The sequence below is a fragment of the Sturnira hondurensis genome, unplaced genomic scaffold, assembly GCF_014824575.4.
Source record: "Sturnira hondurensis isolate 20B ecotype Veracruz unplaced genomic scaffold, ASM1482457v3 Scaffold0012488, whole genome shotgun sequence".
NCBI classification, from domain to species: domain Eukaryota; kingdom Metazoa; phylum Chordata; class Mammalia; order Chiroptera; family Phyllostomidae; genus Sturnira; species Sturnira hondurensis.
This window is the reverse complement of record NW_028085119.1, coordinates 1,902,455-1,923,085: the sequence shown is the minus strand read 5'-3', so window position 1 is coordinate 1,923,085 and position 20,631 is coordinate 1,902,455. Positions and strand designations below refer to the sequence as shown.

The 20,631-nt window shown below is 37.2% G+C and overlaps 1 protein-coding gene across 2 annotated transcripts in view; it reads left to right on the top strand.

Moving 5' to 3' along the window:
- The window catches only part of LOC118997104 (cyclin-Y-like protein 1), a 39,312-nt gene extending 35,188 nt beyond the window's left edge, over positions 1–4,124 (top strand). For both annotated transcript variants that reach the window (XM_037060725.1, XM_037060724.1), the window contains 2 exons: positions 1,896–2,058; positions 4,014–4,124. In XM_037060725.1, coding sequence (XP_036916620.1) covers positions 1,896–2,058; positions 4,014–4,124 — 274 coding nt within the window. The remainder of the gene's footprint in view (positions 1–1,895; positions 2,059–4,013) is intronic.
- Positions 4,125–20,631: the final 16,507 nt, after the last annotated feature.

Below are 20,631 nucleotides of genomic sequence, written 5' to 3'. Positions count from 1 at the left end.
GGGTGGCCGTGTCCACCTTCAGGAAGACTAGTTGTAAAGAATGTTTTTTTATGTATGAACAGAGAGACACCAAGAGCTCTGCCTATACTAGGCTGCTTTTGTTTATGATCTTTGGAAGTTGGAAGGCATTACCAAATGTATTCCGATGTGTTTAGAATACATTGGTATCATTCCCCTGCCATTTTTAATGTTCTCATTTTGAGTCTAAATTGAAACCTTGATATCTGTTAGCTTTTTCTTCAGACTTTCCAACATCTATGCATCTTTTTAGAATACTATTTCCCTTCAAAAGAGTAAGTTAAACTAAGCAGCTGCTATTCATAAAATTTGCTGCACTTCTGAATGGTATGCTAGTCAACCATGTAGCCTTAGAAAAAACAACGAAAACAAATGTTGCATAATCTGTAGGCAGAATGCTTTTCTCCCATGATTAACCTCTATGAATAGACACGGTAATCCTATAAAAGTATCACATTTCTTCACAATTACCATGTATTAGTAAAGACAATATAAAGGGATAATAATGCATTTATTTCTGTAGAATATTAAGTCCTGATTAGCTGATTATCAAAACATCACCATTTATGTCTCTATAGACTTACGGCCATATGAACAGAAAATTACATTTGGAAGTGGGTTCAGTTAGGTTTAAAGTTCAGCAAATGGGAATGCCCTATCTCTGCTTTGATTCTGGCTGCCCCCCATACAGGAGAAGGTTAAGCCTCTGTTGGCCCATCCAGTGGATAAATTATTAAAACTTTAAAACTAACAGACCAAATATATTAGAAAACAAGCCTCTCTCATGTTCATTCAAGGTGTTTATCATTTTGTTAACTCTATGAATGGGATGACTGTGGAAGTAGCACAATTTACTCTGATTTTAATTTATTTAACGATTTGGCCGGGAACGGCAGTATGGTCACGTAGCGAAGGACTGCTCCGAAGTTTCCTTTACCACTTCTCTGGACTCACCCCATGAAAGAATGTTCCCCTCCCACTCTGGCAAAGGGCAGGGGTGCTGGGCATCTCGGGATGATATTCCCAACACGGGAGAGGCATGTTGAGTCCAGTGCTCTATTAGAGGTCATATTGTAAAGCAGGTTTAGTCCCGCTGAGATACTTATCTTTAACCTTTCTGCCTTCCAAGTTTTTAAAAGTGCATTCGATTCTGTCATAGTGACAGTTTCTCCCCCCTGTAAGATTAAGGTGAACAGAAACTTGTATCATGCGCTTTGACATTAGCCCCCCCGCACTGGGGCAGGGGAGGGTTTCCTTTCCCATCGAAAGTGGTGTATTTATTTCTTTATTTATTAGAGATGAATTCTTGTTGCCTCAAAAGTTTTCTCCCTCAGAGATAATAGTGGGGGCTTTCATTTGTCGCTGTGGTGATGTGTGGGCTGCGTTTGTTGGCACACTCCCTACTTCACTGAGCCCCTTCCTGTTAGCAGCCTAGTGAAAATGTCTGCAAGTTCTTCAGAGCGAAGAAACAGCCCGCATCATTCCTTTCATCTGATCGGTAGGGGAAGGCCTTGAGAGTGAAAGAGGAGCATGAACCATACAGCTGCACTAATGGGACTCTGAAGCGTGAGCCCCAAGGGCATGAAAGAGACACCACCTCCTCCCTCTTGTCCCAAACTCAGTACGCTGGGATGCAGAAAGGACCACAAATAGATGTACCTTATTTGCTTGTTTGAACATTAGTGAATTAGGACAATTGTGTAGGCCTTGTTTGTTTCAAAACAAAATTCAGAGCCAGCCTGGTAGCTTCAAATGATAATTTTGAAAATAGCCAAGTTGTCTGTGGCCATATACTCTGAATGTGCCCAATCTCGTATGAAAATAGCCAAGGTGACTAAAATTGTCCTGTGTTGGTTTTCTCCTCTTTTCTTCCCCAGGAATGAGATGGAAAGGCATTTTTTAGATCTACTAGAGTTTCGTCTTAATATTTCTGCCAGTGTCTATGCCAAATACTATTTTGACCTTCGGTCCTTAGCAAGGGACCATGGACTGCCCGTTGTATTTGCTCCTCTTCAAAAAGAAAGAGCACAGAACCTAGAGGTAAGGCTGTGGAATCACTGAATGGAGTTTTCTGTCAGACACCAAAGATAATATCTGTGGATACATCATATTAAATAATGCTTAAGAAAATGAAAGGCTTTTTAGATTAACACACTAAAGAAGACTTATTAACCTTTTCATATTGTATTTCTAGGGTCTTTTATGGTTTATATAAGAATCCCACATTATAAAAAAATTATGGCCTTGGCCGATGAGGCTCAGTGGATTGAGTGCCGTCCTATGAGCCAAAGTATCACCAGTTCGATTTCTAGTCAGAGCACATGCCTGTTGGCAGGCCAGGTCCCCAGTAGGGTGGGCAATGTGCTCAACCCATTGATGTTTCTCTCCCTCTCTTTCTCCCTCCCTTCCCCTATCTAAAAATAAGTAAAATATTTTTTAAAAATTATAGACCTATCCTGTGACCATGATTCTGAATATTTTAAATCAAATTTAATCTGTTGATAGTTTATTTGAAACTGTCCTGTTCTAACCTGTATATGAATAATTTTTTACAATTGTATCACTAATCATATCTACAAACATAATTTACTTATTACTCTTAACTCAGCTTGCAAATTCATTCAATGTATGTCACAGTTAAGTCCCATGAGTTTATTACACAAAGCTAACCAGAGAGACCTATACTTAGATTGTATAATACATGTTGCAAATACTGGGTGAAGAAAGTACATGAGTTTTTCATGGAAATTGTAAAATTCCCAGGGCAAAGTAATATCTACAGCTTACGACTTTTGGTGAGTGAACAACAACATTATTCACAAATCCTTTGGTAGTACTTTAGAATAAGACATTTTCTACCTTGATTAATGTGCACGTGAAATAGTACCTTCTGGAGCTTCAGTCATGTGGTGCCTACTTTCTCAATAAAGTACAGCACATGCTTGTACTTTATTGAAATATAACTATTTAATAATAACTAACAAAGATTGGATAGAATTTAAGTAGCTGAATAAACACTGATTTTGCCCAAGTGTGCAAAAATAAACAAATGTAAAATCCTCCAGAAGTTAGAATAATGAAAAGGGAAATAAAAAATATTTTAAATCAAATATTTTTGCCCATTTATTATGTTTAAGGAACCAAGTGCACAGGCAACAGATGATATTGTTGTTAGGAGCNAATAAGACATTTTCTACCTTGATTAATGTGCACGTGAAATAGTACCTTCTGGAGCTTCAGTCATGTGGTGCCTACTTTCTCAATAAAGTACAGCACATGCTTGTACTTTATTGAAATATAACTATTTAATAATAACTAACAAAGATTGGATAGAATTTAAGTAGCTGAATAAACACTGATTTTGCCCAAGTGTGTATTTATTATGTTTAAGGAACCAAGTGCACAGGCAACAGATGATATTGTTGTTAGGAGCCTGTCCTGCCTTTGATATTGTTGCGAATACCCCAACAATTTAATAATTAATCTATTTAATATACTTTTAAATAGATTTAAAAGTTCTAAGGTCCTCTTTGCTCTAGCCATCTAATCATAGCCCCTGAAAATTCACTTAGAGAATTAGCATAAAGTAGAATCCCAAGGACCTATCAGTGTAGATCACAGCGACCCTGAGTCAGTTACTAAATCTATATGAAGAAGTGGGGTCCTGGCCCATGTATCTCAGTTGGTTGGAGCATCGTCCTGTAGGCTGAAGGGTCATGGGTTCAATTCCTGGTCAGGGCATATGCCCAGCTTGTGGGCCAATCATTGTTTCCCTTCTCACATTGATGTTTCTTTCTCTCCCCTTCTCACTCCCTCCCTGCTCCTTCCCTCCCTTTTTTCTCTAAAAGCAATGAAAAAATGTCCCCAGGTGAGGATTAAAAAAAAAAAAGGATGGGACCATGTGACTTATCAGTGATGTTTTCTTTTTTAAGGCTGTAATTCTTTTTTTTTTTAAATTTTGACATACCTGTGTTTTATTTGATTTCTTCTCCTAGGCTATTTCCAGATATTGTAAAAACAAAAACCCATGCAGAGTGGCTATAAAAAAATCTAGCAGTGCTGATAATGTCACCAAGATGCAGCATGCGAATGCCATCCTATCTTAAAAGAGAACTGAGGGGCTGTGACATGCTGAGCCCCCCATCCACAATGACTGGAGAATCATCAGTTCTCCTATTTGAAAAGCAGAAAAACTGAGTTTCTCACAAGGGGGAAGTGAGGGATAACCCCCTCGTCTACAAGGAAGAAGACTAACACGTGTATTACCTCCCTTGCACAAAAGCAAGCAAAGTTAGTATTTCCTCTTCTAAGGAAGAAATGAGAGGTTGTAACATCATGAGCTTCTCTTCTACAAAAAGAGTAAAGACCTGAAGATAGATCACCTTTCCTGCTCAAAGACAAGCAAAGTTAGTATTCTTATAAACAAAGGAAGGGTTATAACTTCATGAGCCCTCATCTACAAGAACATGGACTAGAGAACTATCACTACCACTCCTCAAAAAACCAGCAAAGCATTTTCTATCTTAAGAAAGAAATGAAGGGTTGTAACATCATGAATCTTCTACCTACAAAAAGGAGAACTGGAAAAATAGAACCTTTTTTTGCTCAAAACCCAGCAAATCTGTTATTTCCTCTCTTAGGGAAAAAATGAGGGGCGGTAGGGTATCATCAAGAGGCCCCCATCTCCAAGTACAAGGACTGAAGAGATACCACCTCTCCTGCTAAAAATACAGGATTAAAGTAAGTATTTCCTCTTTTAAAAGAGAAATTAGGGGTTGTATGAGGGGGTACCCAAAAAACCAGAAATTATCTTCTAGAGGACAGGCCTGTTTATAGTACAGGCTTCCCCCGCTACCTGAGTGTTCGAGGAACCCATCTGTTCCAGTACCAGATGGCACTGTTGTGAGAGGCTGCCTTTGGCTTCACAACATCCTCAGAAGTTTTTAACGTCGTAAGGAACTATTTTAACCTAAGCTTAATTCACTAGCCTTAGTATTTTTTATTTCCCTTTTCATTATTCTAACTTCTGGAGGATTTTACATTTGTTTATTTTTGCTTTCAATTTTGCAGAAAAATAAAACGTATCTCTTAAACTTTTTCTAAAAAGTTCTGGTTAAATTTCTACTTGGTGACATTCTCTTTGGAGCATTGAAGCCCTCATTTAGAAAGTTTACAGAATGTATTTCTATGTACTTTAATTTCAAATGCTTTAATATTTACTTTGGCATTAGGGAGAAAGGGATTTTTTTTGACATTAGAAAATTTCTTAAATATTTTTTGTTGCTTCTCAGAGCAAAATGGGCACTTTCTTTTTATTATGTTTTCTTTCCTCCTCAACTTTTGGAAAGTGTAACTGTATGTTAATTATTTTAAAGTAATTTTAATTATGAGTTTTAATTTTGCATTTATTTAAGTTTTCCGATTGTGGGAGAGACTTTTCCTGCAAGTCTCCCCGTCTGAAAGTAAACAAGACAAGACTTGATCTGCTTGGGGAAGATAGGTGCCCGATCCCTCAAAGGGGAAGGGCCTCCAGCCCCTTTCTCCAGGGGCTTTTATTGGGTTGTAATACACAGGAATACAGGGCAGCAAGGATCAAACAGTAGATAACATTTCAAAGAAAATCTGAGGGCTTAGTCTGAGTCAGATTCTGTCAGGAAGGGAGTTTTGCAGGAACTTTTAGGGTTTCCTGCTCGAACCCTTAACATATGAATGAAAGCACTCTTAGCAGAGCAGATTTCACAGGTTTATCAGGAAGTCTTTGTGATGCCAGATTTTTCCCCAGGACACGCTCTAGCAAGGCAAGGAGCTGCACCCCTCCCCAACAGGTATTCAGGCTTAAGGGGATTAGAGCCAGGAAGCACTTCTCCCAGAGGACATGGGGACTCGGGCTATGTAACATAGCTGGGGGAGCAAGAGTCCATTGCTCACTCTTTGTTGCAGCTCCCCCCCACCCCGAGTCCTTCCACGATGGCCTCCCAAGTGGTCAAGTCTGGCTTAGGTTGCTCCCCACTGTGAGGAGACTTACTCGTCAAGGAGTTTCAACCTTGCTTTGAGGTCAGGGAGGAAACTGAGGCAGCGTTTGCTACCAGAGACAAGCTTTGTCTCCTATGGCTCAAATTCCAGAGGTCACTTGCTCATCCTTAGCCACAGGGGGTAGTTACAGTTCCTGAAACCAGTCAGAGCAGTCCACAACATCAGACCTTGGAGGTTTCTCTTTAAAGGAAAAAAAACAAACTACTTTTCTTATAAAAATCATATATCCTGTGGTGTTTAGCCTTTGAAAATTCTGAAGTAACGGGCCTAAAAGCTGCCAGAATGCACTAGCAGTACAGAAGTGGATAAAAAGTTTATCCCCTCCCCTCCCCATTGATAACCCTCCATGCGAAATCCATTTCTGTGATTCTGTTCCTCTTCTAGTTGTTTGCTTAGTTTGTTTTTGCTTTTGTTGTTTTTTAGCTTCAGTTGTTGATAGTTTTGAGTTTGTTGTCATTTCACTGTTTGTATTTTTTATGTTCTTTTTCTTAGATAAGTCCGTTTCACACCTCATATAGTAAGGGCTTGGTGACGTTGAGTTACTTTAACTTTACCTTATCTAGGGAGCATTTTATTTGCCCTTCCATTTTAAATGATAGCTTTGTTGGGTAGAGTCATCTTGGATATAGGTCCCTCCTTTTCATGACTTGAAATACTTCTTTCTAGCCCCTTCTTGCCTGCAAGGTTTCTTTTGAGAAATCAGCTTATAGTCTAATGGGAACTCCTTTATACGTAACTCTCTCCTTTTCTCTTGCTGCTTTTATGATTCTGTCCTTCTCTTTAATCTTGGGTAATGTAATTATGATGTGCCTTGGTGTGTTCCTTCTTGGGTCCAACTTCTTTGGGACTCTCTGAGCTTCTTAGATTTCCTGGAAGTCTATTTCCTTTGTCAGATTGGGGAAGTTGTTTTCAATTTCTTGCCCTTCCTCTTTTCCTTCTGGCACCCCTATGATTCAGATGTTGGAATGTTTAAAGTTGTAGTCCCAGAGGTTCCTAAGCCTCTCCTCATTTTTCTTTTTTTAATTATTATTTCTTCATTCTGTCTGGTTGAATGTTTATTTCTTCCTTCTGGTCCGAATCATTGATTTGAGTCCTGATTTCCTTCCCTTCACTGTTGGTTCTTTGTGCATTTTTCTTTATTTCACTTCATAACCTTCACTTCTTCCTCTATTTTGCAACCAAGCATTTCTGTGAGCATCCTGATTACCAGTGTTTTGAACTCTGCGTCAGATAGGTTGGTTATCTATTCATTGCTTAGCTGTATTGTTGGCGCTTTGATCTGTTCTTTCATTTGGGCCGTATTTTTTTTTTTTGGTCTGGGCCTGCCTGTTACATAGTAAAGAGTGGAACCTTAGGTATTCACAAGAGTGGGGCAATCTTTAGTTGCTGCTTTGTGACTGTATGTCGGGGAGTTGTCCAAGAAGGAACAATGCCACTTGCTTGCCTCTCAACCAGCTTTCAGTCCCTTACCCTGCTACCCACAAGAAAATTGGGCTCTTCTGATGCTTATTTCCAGGTGGGTAGGCTTGTGTAAATTCTAGGACCCTGTGGGTCTCGACTCCAACGAACTCTCCTGTGAGGCTGGGAGTTTCTCCTGCTATCTCAACCCCCACAGATTTTTTCAGTCAGAGGTTTTGAGGCTTTATTTCCTTGAGCAGAGCACTGGGTGATCAGTCTTGCTCCCCAGTTGTTCCTCCTGGTTTATCTTCATGCAAGAGTGGAACCTCCTGCTCTGCCAGCTGCCACCTTGCTGAGAGTCCTCTCTGCCTGGCTGCCTATCTCCACCCCTCCTATAGGTCTGGATTGATATTTCTTCCTTAACTCCTTGGTTGTTGAACTTCCATACAGTTTGATTTTCTGGCAGTTCTGTTTGTTTTTTTTTTTTAATTTATTGTCCTCTTTTTGGTTGTGGGAGGAGGCACGGTGTATCTACTTACACCTCCATCTTGGCCAGAAGTCTACTTTGCTTCAGTTTAAAAGTGGGCATTAGTAAAATGAGATTTTAAATTTGTTTTTATACTTGAATAAATTTGAAAAGTTTCATTAACTAAAAATTTGAGAATTTACCTTAGTTGACAAATGAAATGAACTTACATTATAATTTTTATTCCATGCAACAATCTATTTTACCTGTTCTTTCCTCTATTCCCAGCTATATTCTTTATCTTGTGTTTTGTGTTTTTCCACTATCCTGCCTGCTAAGCTTTTTATTTTGCTTGCCTCCTTTTTCTAAAGCACTGTCTTTATGTCAAATTTTATAGTATATTTTCAGTAAAATTATTTAGATATCAGGCACAGAAAAATTAATGCAATTTGGAAAAGTTTAGAATTTTAATTTTATCTTGAAATTTTAAATGTGATATTTTCCCCATCATCAATATTACATTCTGTACAAACATCAATTTCATTGGCTTGTGTGGTGTGTATACTTTTGGCTTCTGGTAACACATACTTGTTTGCAGTAGTGAATACTCAGGTTCAATTTCAGTTTGTTTCCCACACAAATGAAAAGATTATTTAAGCCATTGGGAATGTAAAGATTTTAAAAAGTAATTTGAAACATTTGCAAATTAAAACTAGACTTTGAAAGCCTAGCATATTGTGACCTTTTAAATTGTAAATCAAAATTTTTTAATTTTGAATTCTTGCTGAATCAATTTCCATAGTGAGAATTAAGTACTACGCTCTGCTTCATAAATACATATACACATAAGAAATTGTTCTTTTTTAAAAAAAGATTTTATTTATTTATCTTTAGAGAGGAAGGGAAGGAGAGAAGGAGAGAAATATCAATGTTTGGTTGCTTCTTGTGAGTCCCCTGCTGGGAACTGGCCTGCAACCTAGGCATGTGCCCTGACTGGGAATCAAACCACGATTGTGTGATTCACAGGCCCATGCTCAATCCACTGAGCTACACCAGCCAGGGCAGAAATTGTTCATTTTGATCAACTAGAGTTGGCATTTTGATTCGACTTTGTCTCTTGGGAGCCAAAACTCTCTGGGCCGCAGTCCCAGCTCTGCTGTTCACGGCTGCGGGCGGGCACGTGGGAGGGCTCTCCTTGGAGCCCTCTGCCTCCTCTGGGAAGGGGGGACCAACAGGGCTGTGGTGCAGACTGAGTGAGGAAAGGGGCCGGGCACTGGGAAAGTGCTAAAGATTGCCTCTGATTTAAGTGCTTTTCTTTTCATCTTTTAAATTTGTAATAGTACTGTATTAATCAGCATAAATTAAATAAGTTATTGAAAACTTCTCAACAGTTATATGAATTAATGAGGAAATAAACTTAAAGCTGTCATTGAACCTATATAGTTTCAAAATGTTATTTGAAAGGCCTATAGAGTTTTGTAAGTTTTTTATAAATTTTGGATATTAACCCCTTATCATATTAGTGAATAGAACGTATTAGTGAATATGTTCTCCCATTCTGTGGGTTGCCTTTTTATTTTATTGGTGATTTCATTTGTTGTGCAAAATCTTTTTAGTTTGATGTAGTCCCACTTGTTATTTTATTTTGTTTCCCCAGCCTAGGGAGATGTATCCAATAAAATATTGCTATGAGCAATATCCACAATTTTGTTGCCCATGCTTTCTTCTATAGATTTAATCATTTGGGGTCTAACAGTTAGTCTTTGATCTATTTTGAATCTGTTCTTGTGTGTGGTATAAGAAGGTAGTCTAGTTTCATTTTTCTCCACATATCTGTCCAGTTTTCCCAACACCATTTATTTATTCACATTTGTTTAATACTTAAGCATTAAACCTAAAGATTTTATATTATAAGGAGAAAGAGTAGCCATGATGATTTTACTTGGATCTTTGGACTGAAGTATTATCTAAAAGTGCAAGACTTATTACAATGATTTGTGAAGCATAGTAATTGCCAATAATTTCTTATATTTTAAAAACTATACTAGCCTAACTGAATTGAAGTGTTTGCTATTTAATCATCCTTTCACACTCTCAGTATTATATCCATTTAGTTTTAATCGGGGTAACTAAGGTGTTAAAGTATAAATTTATATTATAGTAAAGTTGAAAATAAACAGAATTTTAAGGGAGTAAAGAAAGAGGGAGATTTTTGATTACTTGAAATATTTACAGCCTGCTGTGTGTATCTTGTGTCATTTATTTGCCGTGTGTAGTGCTGAAAAGTGTCTTTTATGTATAGCTGCCTTGGCTGTTGAAGAGCTTGGCTTTGAGCAATTTCATGCATTAATTCAGTAAGTAACATTGGGACATTTAAAATACTTACATTGCCATTTTAAGTCTGTTTATACTGGGGCAATGTACTTATATTTATATGCCTGAGGATTAATTGGTTTTCATATTTGAAAAATAATTTGTAAATGTGTACTTAAATTATTTGGATTCCCAAATTAACTCTCAAACATTAACTTTTTATAACATTAAAAGCTTTTTCATTATTATAATGAAAAAATAATTTTAGCTTAATGTTCCTCTGGCCTGAGTGAGTAGAAAGGTTTCTAATAGAATAAATATTTGAATTTTTAATTTTTGTCAAAATATGCTTTCTATAACTTTCATTTAGAGTGCCATGTTTTCATAAGAGCATTTAAACATTTTATTACAAAATAAAATGTAAGGATAGGTATGCTAATAGAAGTATAGGTAGAATTTGATTTGAAATATTAATTTCTTTTAAAAGAAGTCACAAGTGTACAACTTATCTTTGGTATTATCAGATATCTGTTAAATGATTTTGTTTGTTCTTAAGCTCATCTCAGAAGAGGGCCACTTTATTCCTAAATACCAGTATAATTAGTGAAGAATTTATCGATGCCAGACAGTGCACCTAAGAGATGATGAGGTTCCCTACCAAGTAGACATTCTACCTTAATGAGATGTGTTATATACAGGGTCAGTTGTCAGCAATAGCTTTTGTGGCTAAACTTGTGTTTGAATATTTGAGACACTTGCCAAAATCTCCAAGATAGGGCTTGGATTATGAAGGCCTTTGTATATTATGGAAAAACAGTTTAGATTTCATGTGGCCAAAATGAGTACACAACAAGAATTTTCAACAAGGAAGTAGCAAGATGGTTTTGTTAATAAAAGATTCTGTAAATTGGGATAAGAGTTGTGCTGGAGGGAGTTGGCGTGTGGAGTACATGTGGAGGTTCAGGGAAACTAGAAAAGTGGTTCTGAAATAGATGAGCCTAAGCTAGGGCATCGACGGTGGGAATGGAAAAGGAAAGGAGCATATTTAGAAGCATGCTTTAAGTTTAGAAATTTAAAAACACTTAGGAGGATATTTAAGTAAGAGAAGGAAAAGTACCCGGTAGTTGGTTAGAAGCAGTGAATACCATTGGTGGAGGTATCTAAGATGACTGATTTCTTATGACTTCCTCTTAACTGTTCATTATTCTGCCGGTTTTTCATGCTAAGGACTTAAATTTTTTTTAATTGATTGATTTTAGATAGAGAGAAGAAAGAAGAGAGAAACACCAATTTGTTGCTCCACTCATTTATGCATTTATTGACTGATTTCTGCATGCGCTCTGACCAAGGATGGAACCAGCAGCCTTGGGGTATCAGAAGGACACTCCAACCAACTCTGCTCGAGACTTGTGATACCTTCTCTGTCTTTTGCCCTTCACAGCCAATAAACCATCATGTTAGTTGTTCTTCCTTGAGCCTGTCTTTGAAATGATGGCCCTTCCCTCCCCGATGAGTGTGTCACTTGTTCCTGTGGTTCATTTTGGCTGCATCAGAGCCTGCTTTGTCCTGTTGTTTGCAAGGAGGGCAGGTGCAGGATCTCATGCTTGTTTTGCCCTCCTACATGTACTTACACAGTCATTACATATTTTGATCATTGATTAATAATCTCATTAATCCTTAGAAGTGGACTGTAATCTGATAGAACAGTGGTTTAATGAGTAACTCAATGAATGGCAGATTATCTTTGTTGTTTCGGAGCTGATCAAGTGAAGATGCCTAGACCTTCTTGTAGTGACCCAGTATCTAGACCTTTTGGGATGTGGATGCCCTTTTGGGGATTAAAAAATATCATAAAATTGGTTTTCAAGAAAATAAACTTCCTGCCCTCTGAATCTATATAAATGTTCACTGACTTAATTTGTCAGTACACATTTAAATTACCAATATTTGTGAGAGCAATGAGAAGCAAACCTTCCATTTTCTTCTGTATTGATTATACCTTTTGTGTATTTAAATTTATATCTCTATCAACACTCATGTATGTATGTATGTATGTACTTAGTACCAACAAGGTTTTTAAATAATCTAAAAATATATCAAATACTTTAGCAGGTATATTAGTTTTTAATTTAATTTAGCCTAAAGTCAAATGAATATTAACTATGGTAAATAATTTTTTATCCTCTTCAGATTTAAACCTCATCTCTACCTATTTAACCGACATTAGATCTATTACCTGTATTCTTTATATAGAACCCATGAAAGAAAATAAAAAGATATTCTTGGAGAAACTACTTCTTACCATTATCATCTCAAAGCAACCCTAATTAAAATCTGGTTACTTCTTTGGGAGAAAAGTTACTTAAATAATTGTGTATGGTAAATTTTTAACCTACTATGATTTCATTTCTAGTTTTTAAATACCATATGATTTCACTTACATGTGGGATCTAATGAAGAAAATAAACAAAATAGAGATAGACTCATGGATACAGAAAACAGAAAGCAGTTAGAGGGGAGGCAGGTTAGGGGCTAGGTAAGAAAGATGAAAGGATTAAACAAAAAAACTCATAGACACATGCAGCAGTATAGTAATTACCAAAGGGAAAGGAGGATAGAGGGAGGTAGAAGAGGATAAAGGGGCAATAAATGGTGACAGGGGACTTGACCTTGGGTTGTAAACACACGATACAATATACAGATGACGTACTTTAGAATTGTACACCTGAAACCTACAAATTTCATTAACCAATGTCACCCCAATAAATTCAATAAAAATTTACAGTAACTAAGCCAACAGCATTTGGTTTCTTTAGGACATTGAAAACATGAAAAATGAAATAGAAGATGCAGCTGAACCTTTGATACATCCTATGTATGGACATGACAGGTAATTAACTAACCCTATTATCTCCTCAAGTGCACTTTAATTTTTTTAAGAACTTGACTTAGAATAAAGTACTACAGAGTCAGAAAATTTTGCTCACCAGTGTTGACAGCATTAAGTCTATGAATTTAAGCAGTCTTGTGCTTTATGCATTGCTTACCTTATGTATGCAATGTTAATTTCCACTTTAGGTTCATGTATGCAGTGTGTTTGTTGAAGCAAATATCTGGTCTTAAGATTGCAGCAGACATTTCAACAACTTCTGCTTGATGTTCTATTTATGAAGGTTTAATTGATGCAATTTATTCATTTTGACTTAGAAATAAATATATTGTTACCTATTTATAAATGTATTCCTGCTTGGAAGAAAGAAAATGTTTTCTTATTTTTTTCTATGAGACTACCCTCCTTCTCAAGCTTTTTCATAACTATTTCTATTAGAGTCAACATAATAGTGATTATTAACTCACTCTAAAAAATAAGTACTTCTTTTTAGAACTTTCTGCCTCAGAGGTTAAAATTCACATATATTCCATGAAACATAAAATAATGACATTTATTTATGTATTCTAATGTTGATTATAAATCTTAAATAAATTATCAGTCTAAATATCATTCTTTTGTTTAAAAGTGGTATCTTGGATAAAGTTGTAAAATTTATCTAAATAAATAGAGTAAGTTATACCATTGTGGTGATTCATTTAGTGATAGAGTTAACAAGGCTGTTGTTGAGTACATAAAGTAAAAAATGTAAGGCTTGTCTCTAACTTTGTTTGTTAAACAACATAACTTAATGTAAAAATTATTACTTTATGCCCTACCACAGGGATGATTTTATTTTGAAAATTAGTTTATTCGTATTTTAACTTTTATTGACAAGCAAAGTTTAATTAACCCCCTATTGAGAAGACATGCTATTTCTAACATACAGGATATGAGAGAAAATGCTCAGGAATGAGTAAGTATGTTCTTTGTGTGTTTGTCTCATTTATGATTTATATTCCACGAAAATACAGTTCTTTGCTATTCATCTGTTTAATGGCTCTGCTTTACTTGGAGGTTCAGATAAGCACTTTGTAATAAAGTCCTTTACAGTTTTCAAGGCACCATAACATGTAGAATATTGAGTTTGGAGGTACACTGGGGCTCAAATCCCAAGTTTCTTAACTTAACGAGCTTTTAGTTTCCCCTAGTATAAAACTGGGGTTGCAGGAGTATCTCCTTTAGAAAAGGTAACACATAGATTGCTCATTATAGATAAACCTAGTACTCATTTATGTGTCTATAAGTCTGGATTGCTGTCACATTTTGCTAAAAATGGAGGAGAATTACTACAAGTATTGTGATTTGAAATATTTGCTTTGAGAGTCTAGTGGTTTTTCCTGTATTATTTTTAATGTGCACAATTTCCATTGAGATGCTGGGTGAATTCAACGTTATCTGAGAGTTTTAAACTCCTACCTCCTCCATCACTATTTCCATTTCTTGTCTCAATTATTTCTTCCCTATAGCTTCATGTGTGCCAGGGACACCGAGGTGACACAACTTTGGTGCTGAATAAAATGCCCTTCAGCTTATGGCTGAGTCATACTAAATTCATGTGTTTACTCATTCAATTTATATTAAATGAATGTATTTATTCATACAACTTATATTGAATAACTACTATGTACCTTCTATTGAAGTATGTAATATAGGACAGGAAGTTCCATAGTCCCTATAGTTCACAGGGAAATTTGTTTCTTCTATAATTGGATAAAACTGTCACCAAATGACAGAAGCAAGTATTATGATTGAGAAAATAATAGTTACTAATTTTTAATCCCACTTATCTAAGTGAATCTTAATCTTAAATTTGAATTATTTAATTATTCAAATTTAATTTGAATTATTTCTTTCTAAATTTTCTCAAATTTTAGAAATAAATGCAGTTAATTAACAAACAAAAGATATTAAGAAAAATCAGTAAATATTATATAGTTTCAGAATTAAAAAGCAATTCTTGAGAATATCATGCTAAGCAAAATAAGTCAGATGGGAAAAGTCAAGAACCATATGATTTCACTCATGTGAGACAGAAAACTAAAAGCAACAAATGAACACGACAAGCAGAAGCCCATTCACACAGAGCAGTGTGGTGGTTACCAGAGGGCAAGGGCATGTGGGGAGGTAGAAGAGTAAAGGGGTCAAATCTATGGTAACAGCAGATGATTTGACTTTGGGTGGTGGGCACACAATGCAATATACAGATGATTTAGTCTAGAATTCTACACTTGCAACCTATGTCATTTTATTAACCAATGTCATCCCAAGTAAATTAATTAACATTTTAAAAATTATATAATTTCAGAATTAGAAAGCACCTCAGCACAATCCAACCCTTCATTTTACTGTTCAAGAAATTTAAGAACTACCCTCCCTCCCTACATTAGATAATATAAGGAAATTATTCACTTCATGATGAGGTTAGGGTGAGAACCCAATTTTACTAATTTCTGGTAAAGGTCAACATTTAAACACTAATATTCACAGGCAAATAACTACTCAAGTTATCTTGCTCAACTTTTGTGATTGAGCCCTTCCTCTCTTCCTGAATCCTTGTTCTGATTGACAGCTGAAAGCACTTCATCCTGCCAGTTAAAGATGTCAGTCTCTCTGGAGTGATGTGCAGGTTTCCCCCCACCCTCCCCACGATGCCCTCTGCACATCTCCTCTTCCTTCTTCTCTCAATGGTTTCCAGGCACTGAGGTATCTTACATCATATGAGAAGATTAGGGAAGGGATATCTGGTTCCTGCTGAACTTTACTTGAGGTCTCATCCCACCTGGCCTCTGTTCAGACTCCTGTGTGCTGTGGCTCAGAACTCTTTCCACCTGGACTTCTGTGCCTTGCTCTGGCTCTTGGTACTAGTTAGCAAGCTCCTTCTTTCTACATTTTGTAGATGCTCCCAGGCCTCTCCTCTTCCCAGAACCAGAATATTATTCTTGTTTCCCTAGGCAGTTCCTCATCCAGCCACCTGTGGGCTTTTTTTTTTTTTTTTGCCATATATTATCTTTTTTTAAAGATTTTATTTATTTATCTTTAGAGGGGAAGGGAAGGAGAGAAGGAGAGAAATATCAATGTATGGTTTCTGCTCGTGAGTCCCCCGCTGGGAACTGGTCTGAAACCCAGGCATGTGCCCTGACTAGGAATCAAAACAAGATCATGTGGTTCGCAGGCCTACACTCAATCCACTGAGCTACACCAGCCAGGGCACCATGTATTATCTTTACAGAATATTAGTCAATTATCCAAGTTTTGGTCCTTGATATGTTCAAATTCATCCTTTTCTGTTTCTTAAAATTCTAGTCTTGTGAATTTGTTTTAAAAATAGTTTGAATAATAAAAAATAAGCAATGACTTTGAAATAATTATTTTAGAAAAGAAAATATACAGTATACAAGGTCTGTCTGGAACAAATCCATCCATTATCAATATAACAAGAATGGTTTGCACACCATCAATGTGACCTCGGCAGCCAAGGAGAGTGAATTGGAATGCACATGCGTGAACTATGAGGACTTCACTGTATGAGTCAGTAGGGGCAGTAGACGCCATTAAGTGAGCTTACGTACTGTGTGGCCATCACATTCAAAATGACTGAGTGAGTAGAGCAATGAATCTGCATCAAATTTTGTGCTAAGCTTTAACATTCCTCCAAGGAAACTGTTCAGATGATTCAGAAGGCCACAGCTGTGCACAACTGGTGATTGGCAGCTTCTGCAAAACAATGCACCAATTCATGCATCATGTCTCCTATAGAGTTTCTTGGTGAAACATCAAATCACCCAGGTGACTCAGCCCACCTATAGACCAGATTTGGTGCCCTGTGACTTCTGGCTCTTCCCAAAACTAAAATCACCTTTGAAAGGGAGAAGATTTCAGACCATCAGTGAGATCCAAGAAAATAGGACAGGGCACTAACTGCGATTGGGAGAACGGTGTGAGGTTCCAAGGTGAATACTTTGAAGGGGACTGAGGCATCATTGTCCTGTGTACAATGTTTCTTGTATCTTGTATCTTCTTCAGTAAATGTCCCTGCTTTTCATATTACATGGCTGGATACCTTCTGGACAAACCTCATAGTTCCTGAAACCTGTACTGTATTCTATCTTACTTGTTAGAACTGTCTTCTGCTTCTGCAATAGACTAGAAATAAAACTGCAGTGGAACTAGACACCTAATTTCCTTCTTGCCTGCCCCCTCAGTCCTTCACAGCGGCCACCATCATATACTCAATGCTAAACCAGGTCATGATTCTCTTACTTAAAGCCATTCAGTGGCTGGCTTGTCCATGCACTTAGCATCCAAGCTCCTTACCTGGGCTCTCAGACCCTTTTGTGGTGCGGCCTTGCTCCCCTGCCGTCTGTCTCCCTTCCGTCCTGCTGCAGGACCTGGGGCCAAGGTTTTCTTTGATTTTGTTGTTCTGTAGATCAGCTTTCCCATGGTCTCTCTTCTGTTTCAAAGGAGCCTCTCTGTATTTGTATGCATTACACATGCATTCTTCTGTGTGTTTATTTGATGATTATTTTGTTTTCATTTTATGCGAATCATATGGTCAGCTCTTATAAACTAGAAACCTAGAAAAGTATTTGGTTTATCAGGATTGATGTCAGAAAAGATCGAAAGTGTTTATTTTCTCCAAATTCTATGACTTGTAAAAATGCATTTAATTAGCTAGAACTAAGTTTCCAGACAAAATATATGGAACTCCCAGTTAAAGTTGAATTTCAGATAAACAGTGGATATTCTTTAGTGTAAGTGTGTGTCATACAGTATTTGGAATATACTTACATACTAAAAATATATTTCCCATCTGATATTTAAATTTAACTGGGCATCTTGTGTTTTCTTGTTACATCTCACAACCCAAACTAGATGCCAGCTCTCTAGCAACCTGACTTCTTGGGAATCCAACAAACAACCAGCAAGTGGGTTTAAAAAGCTCCTCACGTTCAGAAACAGGTTTCACGGAGGCTGTGGCTCAAATTACATGTACTTTGCCCATGAGATAACTCAGGCTTTCTTAGTATGCTATTGCCTTCTATTTTAGCTATTCTAACTTCCTTATTAAAAAGTTGTTTTTAATTTTTACACGACATATTCCTTTTTTAAAGATCTCATTTATTTTAAACAGAGGGGAATGGAGGGAGAGAGGGAGAGAAACACCAATGTGTGGTTGCCTCTTACGTGTCCTCTACTGGGAACCTGACCTGCAACCCACGCACGTGCCCTGCCTGGGAACAGGAGCAGCTGTTCTTTGGTTCGCTGGCTGGTGCTCCAATCCCCTGAGCCACAGCAGCCAGGGCTCAACTACAGATTCTTTACCTTACTTACCTAAGGATCTTAGGTAATTTCAGCCCAGCTAGAACTTTTCAGGCATCATGAACCTACACTTGACCAAAATTATGCTACTTTGTCTTTGTTCATGCTACTCCTTGTGCCTAAATCCCTCCCATCTACAGTGCCAGCCCTGCGGTGCCCCAGCCAGGTGTGGTCCCTCCCCAGGGGAGCGTCCGCATTCTCACAGCTCCAAGGGGTTTCTGTTACCTCTGAGCTCCATATTCTAGGTTCTAACTGGCTGCTTTTATTTGGGGAGGATGGTTTTTTTTTTAATTGTAGGAAGAATATTTAGCATGAGATTTACCATATTAATGGAATTTCAAGTTAGGATACAATGCAACCATAGGTAGGTTGTACAGGTGATGTGTAAAACTCATTCCTCTTACGTAACTGGGACTTCGCCTCTGTTGAATAGCAATGCCCCCTCTTTCCTTCTCCTCCCAGCTGCTGGCAACCACCATTCTACTGTGAGTGCTTCTGTGAGTGTGACTATTTAAAATATTTAATATAAGTGGGATCATGCCGTATTTCTCCTCCTGTGACTGGCATGTTTCACTTAGTATAATGTCCTCAAGGTTCATCCATGTTGCCATGTGTGGTGGGATTTCCTCCTTTTGTAAGCCGGAATGATATTCTCTATCATGTGTCCCACAGCTTCCTTATCCATTCATTCCTTACTGTACATTTCGGTTGTTTCAGCGTCTCAGCTACTGTGAATAGTCTTTTTTGTATTCACATTCCTGTTCTATACTTAGCATCGCTTTTCTCAATACTCAACACTCNTGACCAAAATTATGCTACTTTGTCTTTGTTCATGCTACTCCTTGTGCCTAAATCCCTCCCATCTACAGTGCCAGCCCTGCGGTGCCCCAGCCAGGTGTGGTCCCTCCCCAGGGGAGCGTCCGCATTCTCACAGCTCCAAGGGGTTTCTGTTACCTCTGAGCTCCATATTCTAGGTTCTAACTGGCTGCTTTTATTTGGGGAGGATGGTTTTTTTTTTAATTGTAGGAAGAATATTTAGCATGAGATTTACCATATTAATGGAATTTCAAGTTAGGATACAATGCAACCATAGGTAGGTTGTACAGGTGATGTGTAAAACTCATTCCTCTTACGTAACTGGGACTTCGCCTCTGTTGAATAGCAATGCCCCCTCTTTCCTTCTCCTCCCAGCTGCTGGCAACCACCATTCTACTGTGAGTGCTTCTATGAGTGTGACTACTTAAAATATTTAATATAAGTGGAATCATGCCGTATTTCTCCTCCTGTGACTGGCATGTTTCACTTAGCATAATGTCCTCAAGGTTCATCCATGTTGCCGTGTGTGGTGGGATTTCCTCCTTTTGTAAGCCTGAATGATATTCTCTATCATGTGTCCCACAGCTTCCTTATCCATTCATTCCTTACTGTACATTTCGGTTGTTTCAGCATCTCGGCTACTGTGAATAGTCTTTTTTGTATTCACATTCCTGTTCTATACTTAGCATCGCTTTTCTCAATACTCAACACTCAAAGTGTGTTTGCAAATAAACATCTCAAATTTGAAAGGTCCTAGAGGAATTTCTGTCGACGCCCTATAACAGCAGTGAGAAGTGAGAGTTGAGAATGGAGGGGAAGACTATCAAAAAGCAAACTCAGAAATGTAAAATTCTGCATACGTGCAGTCTCACTGACTGATGCAAATACGGGTTGATGGGGACCAATAACGATCTTAAATGCTAGGCTAAGAAAACAAAATTAGATAGAAAATTCTAAAATATAGTGACATAATTATTAGAATTTCCTGCAAATGTAAATAAGCTTCTTTTAGACTTATTGAGGAAAGTTTCCTAAGTAAATTTTATAAGTTGTAATATGTAAGAATATTATATTCTCACTCTAATTACAACCTTGTATAATAATTAATATTCTTAATGATGCACTTTAGCCATCAAAAGCAGATAAAAATTTTAAGTCTATATTCTGCTTCAGGAAGCAGGATTAATATATTTTTAAAATAATACCATCCAGACTACATACTTAAAGGTGTGAATGCTAACCTAATATGAATAATTTAAAACTCAAGAATTATGAACAGCTATTTTGTTGTATTGAATAACATTATATTATTATAAATAGACTAATCTAGACATTT